The sequence below is a fragment of the Pelmatolapia mariae genome, linkage group LG1 (assembly GCF_036321145.2).
Source record: "Pelmatolapia mariae isolate MD_Pm_ZW linkage group LG1, Pm_UMD_F_2, whole genome shotgun sequence".
NCBI classification, from domain to species: Eukaryota; Metazoa; Chordata; class Actinopteri; order Cichliformes; family Cichlidae; genus Pelmatolapia; species Pelmatolapia mariae.
Genome location: NC_086227.1, coordinates 37,311,042 through 37,330,561, shown reverse-complemented (window position 1 = coordinate 37,330,561; position 19,520 = coordinate 37,311,042). Strand labels below are relative to the sequence as shown.

Genomic DNA, 19,520 nt, shown 5'->3' with positions numbered 1-19,520 from the left:
AGTGAAAAAGAGTACACAGAATGGCAGTTGTTTTGAGTGGAAAAGTGGGAAAGAAAAGGACAGGAGGGGGTAGACAGAGGGTGTGTAAACTTAGAAGGATCCAGCACACACACATCGATACACACAGTAAACACTGAAGGCAAAATGCTGTGAATCTGCTTCACATGCACTGACACTCATACAGTTTGCTTCACAGAACCACAGAAATCAGTTTGTAGTCTTTTGAAAGTATTCAGTTTTTTAATGCATTTGGCTTGTAAAAGAGAGGCTGTCATAACTTATCTTAAGGCCACAATCCTAGATTCTTTATTATCATTTATTTAGTGCTGTTCTGTCTGAAGGCAGCGCTTCTACAAAACTGAGGATGACCCAATCATCAAAAGCTTGTTGAAGCACCAACTTCATCAGATGTATAAATGACCTTTCATTTCAACAGACATTTGGATTTAAACAGAAACAGCCTTTTTTCTGGTGCCCTTTCAACTACCTGAACAGGCAACCTTTCACTCAGCATTTTCTAATTTGCTGGCTAAGTTTACTTTTTAATATTTTTCAGTGAGTTTTTGGCAGTCATCATGTTTTAATGGCCATGTTAGAGATATATGTGGTCCAGTTTGATCTAAATTGGGTCCTATAATTATGCAGAATCACCACCGCCTGATTATGAAGGAACATTTCTGGGGTTAAATGAGTGGCTCTATCACCCATAGACACTTGTTTTTCGGGGACTGCACAGAATGTAATGATAGACTGACATGTAGACAAAACGACTGACAATCACACTGACATATAAACATCAAGGATGGCTCCTCTTTCTGATACTCAGAACACTGCCTATGTGTGTATGGATAAGAGTGTATTTGTGTGTGAGTACCTGCACATGCTGCTCTTGCGTGAGCCAGAGCTGCTTGGGGATGACGGAGGGGTCTGATAGGACCAGCTGTAATCGGACCCCTTTAGATCCTTAATCACCTGAGAGAACGTGTAGGAGTCAGAGGTTTGTCTTCTATTTGTTTCTGTCTTTGTGTATTCTGGATGTCATGTTTGCGTATGCTTTTCACCTGTTCACTGGCAGGGGGCAGTTTGTGCGGATCAGTTGTCAGCACAGTGAGGTCATCGATGATGGCCTGGAGATGGGTGATCTCACCCAGCATAGCAATCTCTCCATTCTTAAAACAAGATAGAAAACATTTTTACTTTTTCTTTTACACTAGTCCAAAAATTCTCAGTGTACAGTTTCCACAACAACCATAACACAGTTAATTATACTCAGAGCTCTAGTTATTTTTATGTATGATTATTTTTCGTGATATAATTAAACTGTAAATTAGGTACTGTAAGCAAAGCAGTTTAGTTTCTTGTCTAAAGATAATGTGGTTGAAGTGTCAGTACGACACATAATCGTGGCTCAAGAGTTGGGTGTTCGTCTTGTAATCGGAAGGTTGCCGATTCGAGCCCTGGCTCGGACAGTCTCGGTCGTTGTGTCCTTGGGCAAGACACTTCACCTACCGCCTACTGGTGATGGCCAGAGGGGCCGATGGCGCGATATGGCAGCCTCGCCTCTGTCAGTCTGCCCCAGGGCAGCTGTGGCTACAACTGTAGCTTGCCTTCACCAGTGTGTGAATGAATAGTGGTATTGTAAAGCGCTTTGAGGGGTCCTGAAAAGCGCTGTATAAATGCAATCCATTATTATAATTATTATTATTATAATAAAGTAACAACTCATTTTACATGTTTTTGCTTCACATTGTTTATTAATTAATGGTTTTCTGCAAGATAAATGTTATACTGATGCTATTCTTTAAAGTGTCTCTCATCAGTACAGCCCAAGGTTGTTCATTTTAGCCTTATAGTTTTGTAGCTAAATACATGTGTTTTTTTTTTAATGGGGCAATGTCAAACAATGGCCTAGGGCATAAGGGTTCAAATACAGTAATTATCAGTGGAGCTGTTCAGCGAACATGCTTCTCTGTACGGCACTTCAAAAGTTGCTTTAGACAGTCCTTGCCCTCATCTATCCATCTTTCCTCCTGCTGTTAAAGTCTACCACATTTCCTCCATATGTGTCCTCACCACAACTGGCTGAAGGAAACCAATGAAGGTGCAGAAGCGACCCCTCTCCTCCACCAGGGCACGGCGCACCGCCTGCTTCTCAGTCTCCTCCATCAGCAGGCACATGTCGGTCACATCCTGCATGGCACTGTCGAGCTGTGGCTGCAGGTCCCCTCGCCCTGGGTGGGAGAAGGCGCAGCAGTGGGTGAGAGACGTTTATCAAAGGAGAGAGCAGAGACTGACACAGGAAGGTAGAGGTTTTCATCAGAGGGTGAAAATGAAAAAGGAAAGAAAGATGGAGGTATGGAAAAGTGTTAATGTAACTAAATGTGGATATCTCTCTGTCAAGCTTTGCTTTCCATAATGCAGGAGTTCATCCAACCGCTAGTACAGATTATAAAATTTTGACCAGGACAAAAAAAGCAGCAACATGTTTTTTGTTTGTTTGTTTTTAAGCTATTTTAGCTCTGTATTTGTTCTAATATTAATGTGCAGTAGTCAGTGTCCTATGTTTTTTTCAATGAACTAAGACTTTTTGCTAAAAGTTTTGCTAAAAATTTAATGTTATCATATCTGTTGTAACTATACTGCAATACCTTGATAATAAAAGCTTAAATATAAGTGCATATGTAATCTGAAAAAAGAAATTCTATCTGCTATCTATAAAAATACATCAAATGCAGTAAATGGAAAGCAAGACATGAAATATTTCTTTGTAGTGTTACAGCATGTAAGAGCAGAATCAGGAACAAAATGACGGAGATAACAGCCGAGGAGGGGTAGCATGAGAGTCAGATTGAAGCCTGCAGTGTCACTACAAAGCTGATAGTAACAGCTACAAAAGTCATGCAGGAGTCGAGGAAGAAGTTCAGTTACATCATGCATTGTTAAAAGTGACACTACACGACAGCTAACTACAGACGCTGAGCTCTAATCTGTCACGAGGGGCAAAACTTGTTTAGGAAGCATTGGAGCTAGTTCATGTAGTTTTTAAAAAGGTCATGGTTACAAGTTTCATTATTTTCAATGGAGAAGTAAAAGCTAAACCCCAGTTGACCATTTAGGTGCAATAAATGAAACTGTCATGTTGTTGTTGGCTCAGTAGAATGATGCCCATTACAAGCAAGGCTGGATTGCCCACTGGGCACAGTATGTAACTATTCAGGTGATCCGAAAGGTTGAGGTTCAAAATGTGACATTCAATTTGTGGTAAAAAAAACTACACATAATTATGTTTGTGCAGAAAACTCAGAAGTATATTTTAACCTATAAATTAACATCACTTAACAACATTGCTACCCCACCTCATGAATCACCGGTCACAAAAAAATCTCAATATCAGTTGTTTCAGGCAAATTAAAATTTTCTGATTGAAACCTTCCAACATGCATGATCTTCTACAATGACCCTAACACGTCGGCTCTGTAGAAGATCATGAAAGTTCTTTATCATTTTGTCTGTGTTGATTTAAAGCTTTAAATCTTCAAATCTGGTCATGCAGACTTTTGAACATTGTTTGGTTTCCCTGGCACCAAAGGAGGAATAAAATATAGGAAATACAATACAAATACAAACATCAGTTTTTCCGTTGGCCACTGGGCAAACTGTTTTCTGCACATTTTCTGCACACAGACTAGAACGGAGGACTTAGTCTGTTTTCTTCATTTTAATCAGCTGAGTGTGATGCAGTTCAGGACACACACAGCACATGTTTCATGTTTAAACTAAAGTGGCACCAGCCTAAAAGCACCTGTGTTGTAATGGGGCCTCAGATAGAAATTTAGCTTTAAGGCTTTATTATTTCAGCTTGCAATGTGCTTATATGGTGTACTTGACAAAATAATTGTATGCTAATTACATTACCATAAACTCATAACTAATTAATAACAATTTATGCACCGAGAGCGAGTTAAATTAAACAAAAGCCTACAGCTTATTATTGGAGTCCCTGTGGTGGGTTAATCCAGCCCTGATAAGGTTCTCTCTATTCCCCTTAAGTCTGCTTACATGACTATTTCATTATGGAAGACAATTTCCTGATATACCCCCAAAACTTTTCCATGACCTCAAATTTAGTAATAATCACTGCCTGCAGGCAAATGCTGGAAATTTAAGAAGGAAAGGATGTGATGCGGTAGAGCAGCGAGCGGCAGGCTGATACTTACCCTGCATCTCTATACAAATACCAGAGGGGAGGAGAGACAGAGAGACGTAGCAGTGAGAGGGGGAGACAGCAAAAAAGGAAGCAAAGTAAGGAAAAAGAAAGGAAACAGAGAGAGAGTGACAGGGGCGGGGAGAGCAGAAATAGCAGAACTCATTGTTAGGGTTAGTACAAGGAAGCCATCACAAGACAGCCACAGTGCCAAATGTTAGAGCAAAATAATACAGCTGCAACCAAAAGTTCAATCCAGAAACAATAATATCATCAAGCATCAGCTGCGATGGGGCTTATCAGACACAGGAACGGACATTGCACAGTTTCACTGTTAATCTAGTCCTGTTAAAGGATAGTTTAGGTTTTCAAAAGTGGAGCTGGCTCATTTTGGAGATGCACCCAGGTATGCAACATTGTGGAAACATTGTGCCAGTGTGGAAGAGATCAGCATCAAAACGTATTTTAGCCACATGAACTCTCATGTCATGTGAACTAGAATGTCTGATGGCTTTAAACATTGCATAGATGGATAGAAGCCTGAGGACTAAGGAGAAAGGGCAGTGTGACGTTGCGGTATGCTTTTGTACTTTTTTAAAAAACACATTTTGCTGCTGACCCTTGAAAGCAGGACTTTGCTTATCTGTTACACTGGTAACTTTTCAGTTACAGTACGTACAGTAGGTGTGTGATAACTTTTACAATAGGTAACGCACTGACTACTGTGAAGCGCCTCATACAAACCCCCCTTCAAAGATATCAGACTATCGTTTTAAGATAATTTCTTATATTACCCTTGTTTTATGTGAGAAAATGACATCTCTAAGCATATAACTTGCATTCAGATTCACAGTCACTGGGTTGCTTTTGAAGGTGTGGACTTCCTAAAGTAATCAGGCTAGAAAAAACTGACTTTTGTTCAATACAAACGAAATCTTTAGTGAGAAAACAAACTGAAAACTAAGATTCATAATTTAGATTAAATAGTAGCCTCTCTTTGCACTGATGATAGCTTTGCATAATAATAGTAATATACTAATATATATTATTGCTTCACAGGAAACCTCTGAAGACAGGCTGAATTTAAATTCTGCTTCTTTTTTCACTGATTTTGATCATATATGATTTGAAGCAAAAAAAAACTTACCAATTTAAATGGTGCAAACTTTTTTGAGGTACCAGTATCAACATTATCATTATTGTTATTATCACATTACCAACATTATAAGCGTTTGTTCACAGCAAACCTTTCAATTTTTTATTTTTTTCTGCTTTCTATAAGGGCGCATTTTTCGCCTTACAAATAACTGTTTACTCTGTTTCCAACATACTAATGTGCTTATAAGCCGTTCTCCCTAAACGAAGAGAAGAAGAATTTAAAGATTAAATAGCTGTTTCCTGTAAAATGTTAACTTTTTTCTTTTTCTGTTTCAGTCCATTAGTTGTGTTTGTGCCAGCACAGAACAACAAACACAGCTAGCCTTATACAACTACTGCAGTAATAAATGCTAATGCAAACCCCACCTAACTAAGTAAAGAGAAATGACATATTAACATATTGACTAGCTTTTCTGTTTAATAATTGTAAAGACAAAAATGATGGACTCTCACAAAGACTGCCCCAGGAAACTAAGTCCAAGAGTTAACCGTGCTTTGGACGACAATTTGTTTTCTTATTTTTCCCATGAGGCAACGCAACTGTAGGCTAGGTAAAGGCTACCAGAGTGTGGAATACTACACCAGAGGACCTGACCTCTACAATATGGTAATGCAAACCCACCTGACACAGTCAGGCATGAGTTACTGTGCATATAGAAGGAAAAGCTCCATCATAGCTGTAGGAAAACATTTTGGAAGTTGTTCTCATGATGCAGACTGAGAGACTGTAATGAGCGTGCTAAGCATTCATCAAAGCAAAATGTGGCTACTTTAAAGATACTTCAAATTGAAAGTGCATTTTGCTTTCCCCCCTCTCTTTCTACATAAATATAAATTTAAATTCTGACAAACCCTTGAATGAGTATATATAACACTCATTCAAGGGTATATGTTTTATATAAAATATAAAACAACAATTTCAATAATGATAAATAATTATCTTGAAATATATTTTAGACAACTTGCATGTGTAAATTAATCTGCCTGGCAACTGAACGGAAGCAGCAGCAGCAGAAAGAAACCAACAATTATTGGCTGCTGCCTCACTGGGTAAAGCGATTCAGGACAAATGAGAAAAGACCTGTAATTTTACAGAACGCCACCAGATGGCAATATAAACTTATAACGACTCAAGTTACTGTTTGGATGATGCTCACGTAGTCTGTTATCATGAGTGCCAGTCAGATACAAAATGGCTCATTTTTTGTGATTAACTGCAGCCTTACACTTACGATGTTGTGTTTAGATAAATAACAGTAGGAACAATGAACTGGATATCTAAATATATTTACAGCTGAAATACATAAAACACACAAACACCACTTGGACAAGAACTGTCTGAGTGACAACCATGAGCCTGAGCTTGACTGTTAGACGGCTGATCGTTACCTTTACGAGCCTTCTTCTGCAGTTTCATGGTGTCAGATGATTTCTTCTTGATCTCATGACGTGACCTCTTGTACTCTTGACAGAGAATAAAGAGAGATGTTTTAGTAAAAGGAATGCAAAAGCTGCTGAGCAAACTCATACTGTCTTGCATTTCCAGTAATAAATCAAATAGAAACAATATTAACTTTCAGGAACCGAAACCACCAAGAGGTCAGCGAAACACTGATTATTATATTTGGTTTCAGATGTACCCGCTCCCGTTTAGACACTGTTGTATACAAAGGTATAGTTTTAGAACCGAATGATGTGGAAGCAAATGTTTAAGTAAGATTACCTGTTTACTGCGGAAACACATATTAATAGGTAAATATCCTGTTTATATCGACAAAGGCTAGTGCTGTCAAGTACCAAAATAAAGTCTATAGACAGACTCCTGCATATGAACATACAGTTTGGTTTGGGACAAATTTTCATGGTGTCAGGTTTCAGTCTGATCATAGTCTGAGTAGTATGGTTTATGGAATGAGGAAAAGACAACATGTATTTGGCACAATGATATCCTAACAACACTGGCTTTGTCTTTTTCAAAGCATTTATAAAGTATAACCAGTGCACAGAGCAGGAAGTGTCCCGGCTACGTCAGAAGCCCCAAAACATGCTTTCCCTCAAAGTTTAGGTCAACTATCTGACACCCTGGCAGTGGGACAGATAATGGAACAGATAACTTGATGAGAATACTTCCTTGGCATTTTCAGACATGATTCTTTGGCTGTTTGACAGTTAGGACATCTGCAGGCATTACTTTTTCAGCTGCTGGAGTACAAGCTTGCAAGGAGTGACGATGAGCAGGTAAAGAGGAGCGTAGCTCTAAGAAGCTGCAATGTGATCAAGGTAGGCATACACGCCACCTGCACTGCTGCTGAAACCTCATTTTAAAATGGTGTGCAGAGTTTGCTTTTTCTATTCACTGCTAGCCTGTGCTAGCATAGCAATGGTGCAGCCCAGCTGATCAAACATTTGCCCTTCTGTTAGAGCCGTACATAAGCAGTACACTTAAAGCTACTTCAGCGGTGAGGATATGGGGTTAGAATTTAGTGATGTTGAAGTTGAATGAATAAGCAAATCTGGGATGTCTGTGTACCTTTGGCGTGATCCTTATCCAGCTGGTTGGCTGTCTTCTTCCAGTCCTCAATCTTGTCCTGAAGAGGAGTGATAAGACTCTCCATCAAAGCACTGTGGGAGAGACAAAGAAGTAGATATTTGAATGCAGGTTAGATGCACTGGCAGTATCAGAGACGGTGAGCAGGGATTCATTAAATAGTTCCTAAGTGTGACATTGTGACAAATGACTGGTTTAATGTAAACCTGCAATATTCAGATCTCCAAGTCCCACAGAACAGTGCAAAAAGTACAAAACATATTTCTGAAAACATGTTAATGTATACATCACCTCCACCTATTGTTCTACTTCATAATTTTAGTATCTGGACATTTTCCCACAACATGTCCACACATGCATACACATGTGATGCACATGCTCAGATATTAAGATAAATGCATGACTATTACGACATGTGTACATCTTTTATGCAAAGCCACACAAGAGCTTTAAGATAAATCAGTCATCAAAAACCCCGTCATTACCACAGTCATAGATCATTATCGCCATTACCATCATCATCAGCGTAATAGCTTTTGCTGTGGAAAAGTCATTAGAAAGTAGAAAAAAATGAAGATAAAGGCAAACAATGGTTGAAAGCAGACTCTTGGTGAGGTTTCCAGAGCGGTTTGCATTGTGTGCCATAGCTATATTTATTTACAGCCACTTCAATATGGATAGACAGACCAATGTTCCTAATGGAGTCCATATTGCTGTCAAGAAAACCTCACCAAACATGTGCCCCATCATAAAACAAAGTCAGCTTTACTTGGAAATACACACATAGTTGAGCATTTTCTGACTTCTGAAAGATCCTGATGGGCTGCAGTTTAGGATCAGGGGAAAAAGTTACAGAAGGAAACAAATTCCTACTTGAAATAAGGGAGCTTGAAGGATCATTTCTTACTTGGTGAACTGACGAAGTTTGGCCTCAATGCTGCGATGCCTCATGCACATCCTGGTCAGAGCTGATCCAATATCTCTGGTTGCCCCTGGAAAAACAAACCAGGATCTTATTGTGAAGCATAAAATCTCCTAGTAAATTTACCACAAAGACCTCTTTTTTCTGTTCCACAAAAACACAGATCACAAAGCTGTGATCAATATTTATGTTACAGCTCGCTGTGTGCTGTGTAATGTAATGCAGTTAAAAGCGCTGCATCTTTCAAACACATGAACAGCTACACAGACTTTGTATTATTTTACCTCCAGCCAGTGTTTACACAAGACACCGATCTGCCTCATGTAGACACTACGCGCACACCCCGGCTTCATCCAAATAAAGCAGTGTCTTGTGAGTGTGTGTGTCCTGCGCAGGGACCCAGTTTCGTGAGTAGCTAACCTGCAGCTGTAAACAGCAGTCTATTTTAAGGCAGTAGATCCATGTGGAAAAAGTTGACCTCAGAGTTTAAGTCAATTTAAGTGATGGCAGAGACTGCTAACTTCCAAACAAGGTGCTCAGATCTGTTGCCGCTGCGCTACAGGTGAAAAGCCTGCACAAGAAAAGTGATTAAAGCTTTACTCTCATGCTACGCATTTAAAGACTTTTAAACAGAAGTCAGGCTTATATAGTATACCTTACTTAGAGAGGCCATAATCTCTACTGCCAGTGAAATGTATATAGCAGAAAATTCAGATTAAACAGCAACCAAATGGGGTTTCCTCCTGTTTATCATACGGGCTTAGACTGGCTTACAGAGTAATGTACAGGGGGAGTACAGCAGGAGGAAGGGCATTAATCTAATATGTTCTTTTTAACATTTTCATCCAAAACTGGAATTATAATTTCCAAATAAAAAGGACATTTTCAACCAATGCACACGTTTACTGGAACTTTACTTCCACTTAGCTTTAATTTCACCACATAAAACACATAATTTTGTAATTGTAGAAATATTCTTGTTTTGCACTCTGCCTGTCTTTGTCCTGCATTTGGGTGCTCACCTATGCACACTCCACATGACAAAATGATTGAAATTACAGTTATTTAACAGCCCTGAACTTTTCTAGACCTTACCTAAAGGAACTGCATGTCAGGATATGTCTAACAGAGTTGAACTGAACATTCATCAGGACCATGTGAGAGCAGTCTCTCAAAGCAGACGTGTTCTTATGCAGTGCAGAATTTGTTAGCAAGACTCAAAAACGTTGGTACAGGAAGCTTTCTGGAGTCAGTTTGATCATGTTTGAACAGACTTGAGCTGCATGCAGATAAACTGTGAAGAGCTTTTAAAAAAATTGACTGCACTCTGAATGCAGTGATGAGTGGCCCGAAGTGAAAACTGGTTTCACTAGATGCCCCAGAGTTTAGCTGGCTCAGTCGATAGTTTATGGTTTGTCAGACTGATGGTCCACTGATTTGCAGTGAGTAAGTCATGTGTCCTGCCTCCCGCACACTCCATCCGGGCAGCTGTCTCATCTAAATCTGAGTACTTCTGGTACACTTAAATTAACTCTCTCCTGTTGCTTCCTAGATGTGAGAAATGTAAACTTTGGACAGTCTCCAACCTAATCTCCTGATATATTCTGAAGTTCATGTGTGAAAACAGCTTAGGGTGATGATGAGGTAGTTAAGCTTTGGGAAGTTGGGTTAGAGTTTTTAAAAAGTGAAATGTATATTTTATGTATAATAAGGAATAATATTCCTGCTGTTTCCTGCTCAAAGGCAGACATCCACGTCACCACTTCCACCACAGTGACCTCAGCAGCTTTAAACCTTTGACACACAAACTAGTCTAGAGTACCCCGTAATTACCAGGGAGTGTGGAGACCTCCTTTGCAGTCAGTTAAATCTGCATTACCTACTACATTTGATTTCACAAAATCAGTGTTATGTGGGTTCCCTTCTGTTCTAATATGAAACAGAATGATTTGGTGCTATTCTCGTCTGATCAATCTAATGCCTTGCTCATGAGCAGTACAGTGGTAATTAGTATTGTTCGTTTAATTTCCTCACCAGACAGTCAGCAGATTCAAATCAGCAACCCCTTGATTAAAACAACCACAAGGCATATACTCAGATGTATGCCTGTATGCTACCACACAACCACACACTCACAAACGTCAAACCACACACAGACTCTCTCCCTCACACACACACACACACACACACACACACACACACACACACACACACACACACACACACACACACACACACACACACACACACACACACACACACACACTGTGTTGTTCACAACCAGAGAGAAGTGCTCCATTCATAATTAGCAAATTCCTCCCTCACGCCTCCTGTTCTACCCGGCAACCATTCATTAAAGCAGCGACACCCACCCCCAAACACACACATTCATAGACACATACACACATACTAAGAATATAAAAGTGTACAATGTGCACGTTGAGCAGTTATACAACTGAAGGAGTAGTTTGAACTGTGCCTGCCGAGAATGTGATCTTACCCCAAATCAGTGAGTGGATCTCAAGTGAAACTAATGAAGAGTGTCGGTGTGTGATAGTTGGTGTCGAAGGAAAAATGATGATTTGGGAAAGAAATGAGAGAGGACGAGGTGGAGGAGAGATGAGAGGGAATGAAGACGAAAAGGGTCGCTTTGCACATTTTAATGAGCTCACTGCTGGAGTGAGAACCACGGGACTGGAGTTACAGCCAAGTGTGTGTGTGTGTGTGTATTTGATCTCTACATTTATGATGGTGCTCTTCCTGTTTGTCTGTTATTACCAGGCCTCTCAGACTCCATAGGAGATCAACAACTAGACAAAAAACTGTAACTACTCACATCTGGAATCCAGCTACTGTGTCTGTCCACATCCAAGTCAGTTTTCGTTTTCTTCGAAGCCAAATCACCATGTTAACTTGAACCAAAAGAGGAACTAACAAGACTCAAACCACACTGCGCATTTTGATTTTGATTTGCTTCACTGTTTATGGATTGCTGTATGTGAATGAGGATTACATAGTTGTACACACACTGTAGGTCTGTTCAGCTGTGATCATTAAAGGCAAAAAGCAAAAAAAGCAAAAATGAAAGGTTGACAAAGTAAGTCCAAGACTGTACAACTGCTGAAAAAGATTTGCATTACAACATTTCTGAAGAGGTCTTCTTCTTTCTGCTGATTTATAGCTGATTTGAGCAAAATTGAGAAAAGTCCTTTGCAAGTCTCAGCACATGGCCATTATCATTATTATCAATAATAATAATAATAATAATAATAATAATAATAGTGTATCTATAGTCTGCTTTTAATAATATGTGAATGAGAACAAAAGTTTTAAGGAAAAAGCCACAGCCCATGAAAATAGTTTTTAATTTACAGCCTAAGAATATATTTTTCAGAATTACAGTTTTTTTTATGTTTGTTATTTTCACATAATTGGAGTGCACCAGTTTTCAGAGATAATCCCCCCCCCTCCACCCACTTTCTGTATGTCTGTCCTGCAGCGGGGTGGGACCGCCTCCTGGGACATGCGACCTTACTTGTTTTCCTTCATGTTCCCTTCAGTCACTCTCCCTTTCCTGCTTTTGATATGCTTCCTGGCTGCAAAGTGCTCTGTGAATATACTGTACAGAGGGATAAAAAAAGGATAAAAGAGTAACAAATCCACTTTTGGAATTTGGAGGGATGAGGTGAAAGTCACATGTTTGTCAGCCAAGAGACTGTGTGTGTGTGTGTGTGTGTGCCGGGAGTCTGTTTGGGAGTTTTTGCTCGCTGAGGAGATTTGTTTAAACTCACTTTTTTGTTCTCCTTTTTACTTGCTGGTTAGGGTCAGTAACCAAAACTTATTTTATTTAGGAAAGTACTATAAAACTAAATATTGTACTAAAAGTACTATATTGAGGAAAAAATCATGCAGTAGGTTAAAATATGCCCCTTTACAGCACTGACCCTACATGCTGCAAAAAAGATGTTCACCTAGTAAGTTTAAGGGTGGGCTTTCCATTCCATACACTAACCAAGTTGGTGTGACCCCCAAAGTTAAGTTTGTTTGCTAGTGTCAAACAAACTTGACTGATTAGGAGGAAAAACTAGCCAGGGCAAAGTTAAGAGCGCTGTGCCGTTGCCCACTTGGTTCATTTGGACTCAGGCACAGTATGCATGTAAGCATACAGTATGCAAGTGATGACTATCAGCACCCAAGTGCTTCCTCAACCACGGATGCCTCTGTAATTATGTTTCTGTTAAGGAATTCACAAATCTGTGGGGACAGTGTGTCACTGCTTCACTAATTGAGCCACAAAATGACAATAAAAATGGAAAAACAAATGAAAAAAATCATTTCAAATCAGCAGTCATGCTTGAATCCAGTACAAGGTATCCAGACCTAGGATGAGTACTTCCTAAATGTGACATGAAGAGGTTCCTTATAAGTATTTATATGTGATTAATTGGAAGTAAGAGACTTGCGACTTTGAAAGAATTACCCTGAGGTCAGAAGAACTGGAGAAACCCACAGAGAGAGGCTAATGAATGGTAACCTTGTACTTTCTCAGATCTAAAAATAATTTAACTTTTATACAATTAAAAATTAGAAACCTGTTATTTTATTATTTTATTACTATCCACAGCAAACAGGTTACTTACATTTGCTTTGTTAGTACAGTAACCAGTCAAACTAAAGAACTGACTAGTCTGCTGATATAGCCTCTGGGGTTCAGGGTTCCAGAGTAACCAAATGATAAATGGGGCCAGACTTCCTGTTCAGTTACAAATGCAGATAAAAAAGCAATAGTTTCAAGATTGCATTTGGACAAGCTTCTCTCTTTTATCTCAGTGCAAAGCATTTTCCCTGAATGCAACCAAACCCTGTTCATACACGATTGCTCCCAGGAGCAAAATATTGCTCTTTGCATACAGATTTAGTTTATTCATATACAGCTAACTATTTATAGAGAGCGGTGATATCCTGCCACCTGATTGTTAATCATTACAAAAAGTAATGATTAACAATATATATATATATACATACATATACAGAGAGACATCGACATCGATTCACTGATCCACACTACCAGGATATACAGCAATGACATCGGAATGTCGTTCGGACTGGAGAAGTGTAGTCGGATGGTAACAAAGAGAGGGAAGGTAGTCAGAACTGAGGGGATCGAACTACCAGAAGGCAACATTGCAGACATAAAGGACAGTTACAAGTACCTGGGGATCCCGCAGGCGAATGGGAACCATGAAGAGGCCGCTAGGAAAGCTGCAACCACCAAGTACCTGCAGAGGGTCAGGCAAGTCCTGAGGAGTCAGCTGAACGGTAAGAACAGGATCCGGCCCATCAACACATACGCCCTGCCTGTGATCAGGTACCCTGCTGGGGTAATAGGCTGGCCAAAGGACGAGATAGAAGCCACTGACATAAAGACAAGAAAGCTCCTGACCATGCATGGAGGGTTTCACCCCAAGTCCAGCATCCTGAGGCTGTACGCTAAGCGGAAGGAAGGAGGCCGGGGACTGGTGAGTGTCAGCACCACAGTCCAGGATGAGACAAGAAACATCCACGAATACATCACGAAGATGGCCCCAACTGACAGCGTGCTCAGTGAGTACCTCAGGCAGCAGAAACCCAAGAAAGAGGAGGAAGGCGAGGAACCATCATGGAAGGACAGGCCCCTGCACGGTATGTACCACTGGCAGATAGAGGAGGTGGCTGATATCCAGAAATCCTACCAGTGGCTGGACAAAGCTGGACTGAAAGACAGCACAGAGGCACTAATCATGGCAGCACAAGAACAAGCTCTGAGTACAAGATCCATAGAGGCTGGGGTCTATCACACCAGGCAAGACCCCAGGTGCAGGCTGTGTAAAGATGCCCCAGAAACAATCCAGCACATAACAGCAGGGTGCAAGATGCTAGCAGGCAAGGCATACATGGAACGCCATAACCAAGCGGCCGGCATAGTGTACAGGAACAGCTGTGCCGAGTATAACCTGGAAGTCCTGAGGTCAAAATGGGAGACGCCCCCAAGGGTGGTGGAGAATGACCGAGCTAAGATCCTGTGGGACTTCCAGATACAGACAGACAAAATGGTGGTGGCTAACCAACCGGACATAGTGGTGGTAGACAAACAGAAGAAGACGGCCGTAGTGATCGATGTAGCGGTTCCGAATGACAGCAATATCAGGAAGAAGGAACACGAGAAGCTGGAGAAATACCAAGGGCTCAGAGAAGAGCTCGAGAGTTTGTGGAGGGTGTAGGTAACGGTGGTCCCCGTGGTAATCGGAGCACTAGGTGCGGTGACTCCCAAGCTAGGCGAGTGGCTCCAGCAGATCCCGGAAACAACATCGGAGATCTCTGTCCAGAAGAGCGCAGTCCTAGGAACAGCTAAGATACTGCGCAGGACCCTCAAGCTCCCAGGCCTCTGGTAGAGGACCCGAGCTTGAAGGATAAACCGCCCGCAGGGGCGAGTGGGGAATTTATTTTTTTTTTTTCTTGGAGTATATATATATGTATATGTATATATATGTTATATATATGTGTGTGTCTGTGTGTGTGTGTGTGTGTGTGTGTGTGTGTGTGTGTGTGTGTGTATAATGTAAATGAGTGTTGAATGACAATCAATGTTCTTTATATAATTCATATATGTTTGTGCTTAAAACCTTGAATGGAGCTGATGATATGTATTCACACTTGAGGCAAAGTGAGCGCCTCCCTTGTAAATGGCAAAGTAACTGATCTTTATCACCTAGCAACTGACTTAACTGACAAGGTTGCTACGGTTTCCATGACAGCACAGATCTTGGCCTGTTGCTAAGGTCAAACTGTCTGCTGCTACGGAAACGAATGTCTGAACTGCACTGCAAGAGAGAGAGACAGGAGAACAGAGTGGGAATACCAAACAGACACACAGACTGCAGTCACTCACTGGCACACAGTAACATCACTGTGAACACCGGAAAAGCGCTCAAAGCGGTGGGAACGGGAAGCGACAGACCAGCACAAACATTGTTATTACATTAACTCGTTATTAGGGTTACCCCTGTTTTGTTAAGGAACGTGTCTGTACAAAGTGCAACAGAAATTGTATCACAACTGTTTTAGTTTTCAAATTTAAAAGTTTGTCTTCACAATCAAATTTATGAAAGTCAGTTAATTAAACCCTAACCCGTCACTGGTGACGGTTAGCATTTATAGCAAGGGTGGGCAACTCCAGGCCTCTCTCACCCATCTCACCCTGGGTCAACACACCTGAATCAAATGATTAGTTCATTACCAGGCCTCTGGAGAACTTCAAGACATGTTCAGGAGGTAATTTAGCCATTTAAATCAGCTGTGTTAGATGAAGGATACATCTAAAACCTGCAGGACACTGGCCCTTGAGGCCCGGAGTTGCCCACCCCTGGTTTAAAGGGTAAATTAGGTTAGGGTTTAAAGGGTTAATATCCCTGTAGCGACAGTATTACCCCCTTAGTGGGCCCAAGGTAGCTATGTCAAACATATTTTTTTGACAATAAAACCGTCATTCTAGATTTATATCAACTGGAAGAAAAATAATTTCTGCAAGGCTTGATAAAGACTATAGCAACAAATAATTAATGAAACTATAGAAATATATCAATGCTTACCACTATAAACACATAAAATTCTCCAGAGACGTTAAAGAAAGGTCTTTATAAAATGCGAACCCTTTAAAAGTATAACATCATTACTTATAAGCCGTTTTACCTCTGCAGGTACAATGAGGTACTTTCTTTCAAAGTGTGGGTATATTTTCTAACTCCATTCATTGCATAAGATGGTAAATGTACTGGCAGTTATAGGGTGCTTTCTAGTCTTCTTGATCATTCAGAAAGCTTTGAAATGTATGTGTCATTTAGCCATTCACGCACAAGTCATACAACACTTTATTGTATTCACACAAAAGGCAGGTGGAAGGACACTTCCACCTGCAGTCTGGCAGAGATGGGAACTGAAACCACCAACCTCCCCACTGTAGAAACACACTCTTCCTCTTGGCCACTAAGCCCCATCTTGGAGTAATTGCAACTAATTCACTTGCACGTGCACACACACACACACACACACACACACACACACACACACACACACAGTACATGCTGCTGTACACTGTTTCCTTCCCAGGAAAATCACTTCTTCTGCTCTGTAATGATAGCATCTCTCTCTCTCTCTGCTTCCTTTTTCTCTGGTTCTTTGCCTAGGGCATCTCTGGCCTTCCCACCAGTGCATCTCCATGGCAACTATTATCTGTACTTTTGCAGAGGGATTCATCAGCCTCTGGGTTTTCATTTGCTGTGCAATGCAAGCAAACGTGCAACTGTAATAAAGTGAATGGTAGTGATTGCTATGTATCTGTTTTACTTGGATAAATGCATCCAGCAGGCGTATGCACATCTTTCATGTTATGTGTGTATGCACTGGGTGTAGGCCTTTTTTCAGTTTCATATCAGGTGACAGGACAAAAGGAAAAAATGGCAACTGTGTTTGGATTCTTCACAGTCAAATGGAAACGCACACATAAAGACACACAGATGCATACACACAGAGACACAACTATATATGAAGCAAATGGTTTATTAGTTGTTCATTACTCACAATTAGTTCCTAGTGAGCTGAGGTTATGGTTGCATAATTACTCTTAAATTAACATCCTGCCACATGTCAGTCACTGGTATCTTTTGCTCCCACTGGTATCTGCTTCAATTGCTTGTGTTTCAGGTCCAATTAGTTTAATGACTTAGAACGACTATAATTATCTCACCGGTCATTACTAAAAGTTGCCACTCTAAGTCACAGCTTACACACGCACATTATTGTTTTATTTAGTGTCGTTTTCACCTAAAACAGCTGGTGACACACAAACTTGCAAAGAAAAATACAAACATGAGTTATGATTAATATTTGGTATTTAAACTTTTCTTAATGCTATCAGTACGTCGTACTCTGTTCTCATCAACACTGTGTTTCTTGGGCCGAGTATGGCACAGATTTAATGGATGGAAAAATACAACTGCTAAGCAAAATAGTTCTTCATATTATGGTGACATCTCCACCCTGACTACAGCCTCACTGAGAGTTCTTAGACTTTCACACCAGCGCTGATATCTTGAACACTCCATGAGCTCGCTGTCACTAATACAGGTCAAGCCTTTGCTCACCAAACAATCTATTTTCTTCATTCCAAGGATTGCAAAACATATTGAAAACATTGGTTAAATTTTGCCACATGCTGACATGACTTGATCACTTCTGCACATTTATCAGATGCATAGAGGTTCTACTCCAACATGTCTCAACGCTGTGCTACGGGATGAAGGTCTGATGACAGAGATCACTTTAGTTTAATAAACTCATACTTTATGAAACCTGTTACAGCTGTTTGATTTTTAAAATGTTCCATATAGCAAGCTATAACTAGAATTAAATGAATACTAAATGGTAAACAAAAATGGATGCAGGTGGTCAGCAGTAATTTTCAGCACATTCCAGCATTGATTGATTGGTATGAAGGGGTCAAAGATGTGGGAAGAAAAAGTCTCTGGCGCCGTTACACAGTGAACAAAAGGCACGTTAGACCCATGAATTGTCAGTGCCATATTATATTCTGAGCATACCATCAAAGTTCCTTAATAGCTCATCAGCTCACGCTTTCTTGTTTTTGGTTTTTGTGAGTCTGAGGCCACTGCAGCTTTACAATTTCTGCCCTGGCCTGATAGGACCGTGAGCTGACTTCTCCAGTTTGAGGCCATTTACTTCAAGGCTGGACATGCTGTGTAACATAATACACAGCTTGTTGTCTCTATTATCTGGCTTCCAGATAACAGATAAAGTTGAGCCTAATCTGGGCTGCTTTTGGGAATAAAGGCTCAGTTATAGGTTTGGCAACTGGTGTGCTGGCCAGATGTGGCCCAAGACACACCAGCCCATATATGGTAGACCTGTCACTGGGCTGAGGCAGCCAGACTCACTCTGAGTCAGTACCATCAGTAAAGACCAAATGTTGCCCACAAGAAACCTGCAGATGTGAGACACATTTGGACCAAACATTCATTTTTATCTGAGTCTAGTCCAGCAGGTTCAGAAACGCACCAGCTGGCACTAGTAATTATGCCATGCATACCTGCAATATGATAATATGTTTCAACATTGCAGACTTTGTTTTCTGGCTCTGCTGTTAAGAGACCTCAGACTGTCAAATATTACACAAGCAGCTAAAGACTTTTTAGCTGCTTCTGGTACTTTAACGAAGAACGACTCCTCCACATTTAGTCACAAGCAGCCCACATCCAAAACAAACACCTGCCTGCTGCTCCCATTCACTAATACATCATCTGTTATGTGAGCCATTTGGTTTGAAAACACTTAAAAAGGCAACTGCATCACTGAAACTTTTAGGGACTCTCATAAACTATACGCAACCCCATAACCTTAGCTAGAAAGTCAACAAATACCCTCCATTTTGTACAAATAAAAACTGCACTGCAAGAGAAAAACCAGTCAGTTAGTTCACATTTCACATAATGTAACCTGAGAGAAAGGTTGTATTTGATTAGAGATAATTGCAGTTTTTATAATTATTTCCTAACTTTTTATTCCCTTAATGATAAGGGAATAAAAAGACATAATAAGACGTGTAAAGCGAGGAAAGCTGACACACTTATACTCTG

General features: G+C 40.5%; 1 protein-coding gene across 3 annotated transcripts in view; it reads right to left on the bottom strand.

Moving 5' to 3' along the window:
• LOC134631731 (protein MTSS 2) overlaps nucleotides 1-19,520 on the bottom strand; it is an 81,629-nt gene that overhangs the window by 16,291 nt on the left and 45,818 nt on the right. For all 3 annotated transcript variants that reach the window (XM_063480289.1, XM_063480301.1, XM_063480295.1), the window contains exons 4-9: nucleotides 8,818-8,902; nucleotides 7,893-7,984; nucleotides 6,752-6,826; nucleotides 2,074-2,231; nucleotides 1,062-1,169; nucleotides 875-972 (exon numbers count right to left, since the gene is read on the bottom strand). In XM_063480289.1, the coding sequence (XP_063336359.1) occupies nucleotides 875-972; nucleotides 1,062-1,169; nucleotides 2,074-2,231; nucleotides 6,752-6,826; nucleotides 7,893-7,984; nucleotides 8,818-8,902 (616 nt within the window). The remainder of the gene's footprint in view (nucleotides 1-874; nucleotides 973-1,061; nucleotides 1,170-2,073; nucleotides 2,232-6,751; nucleotides 6,827-7,892; nucleotides 7,985-8,817; nucleotides 8,903-19,520) is intronic.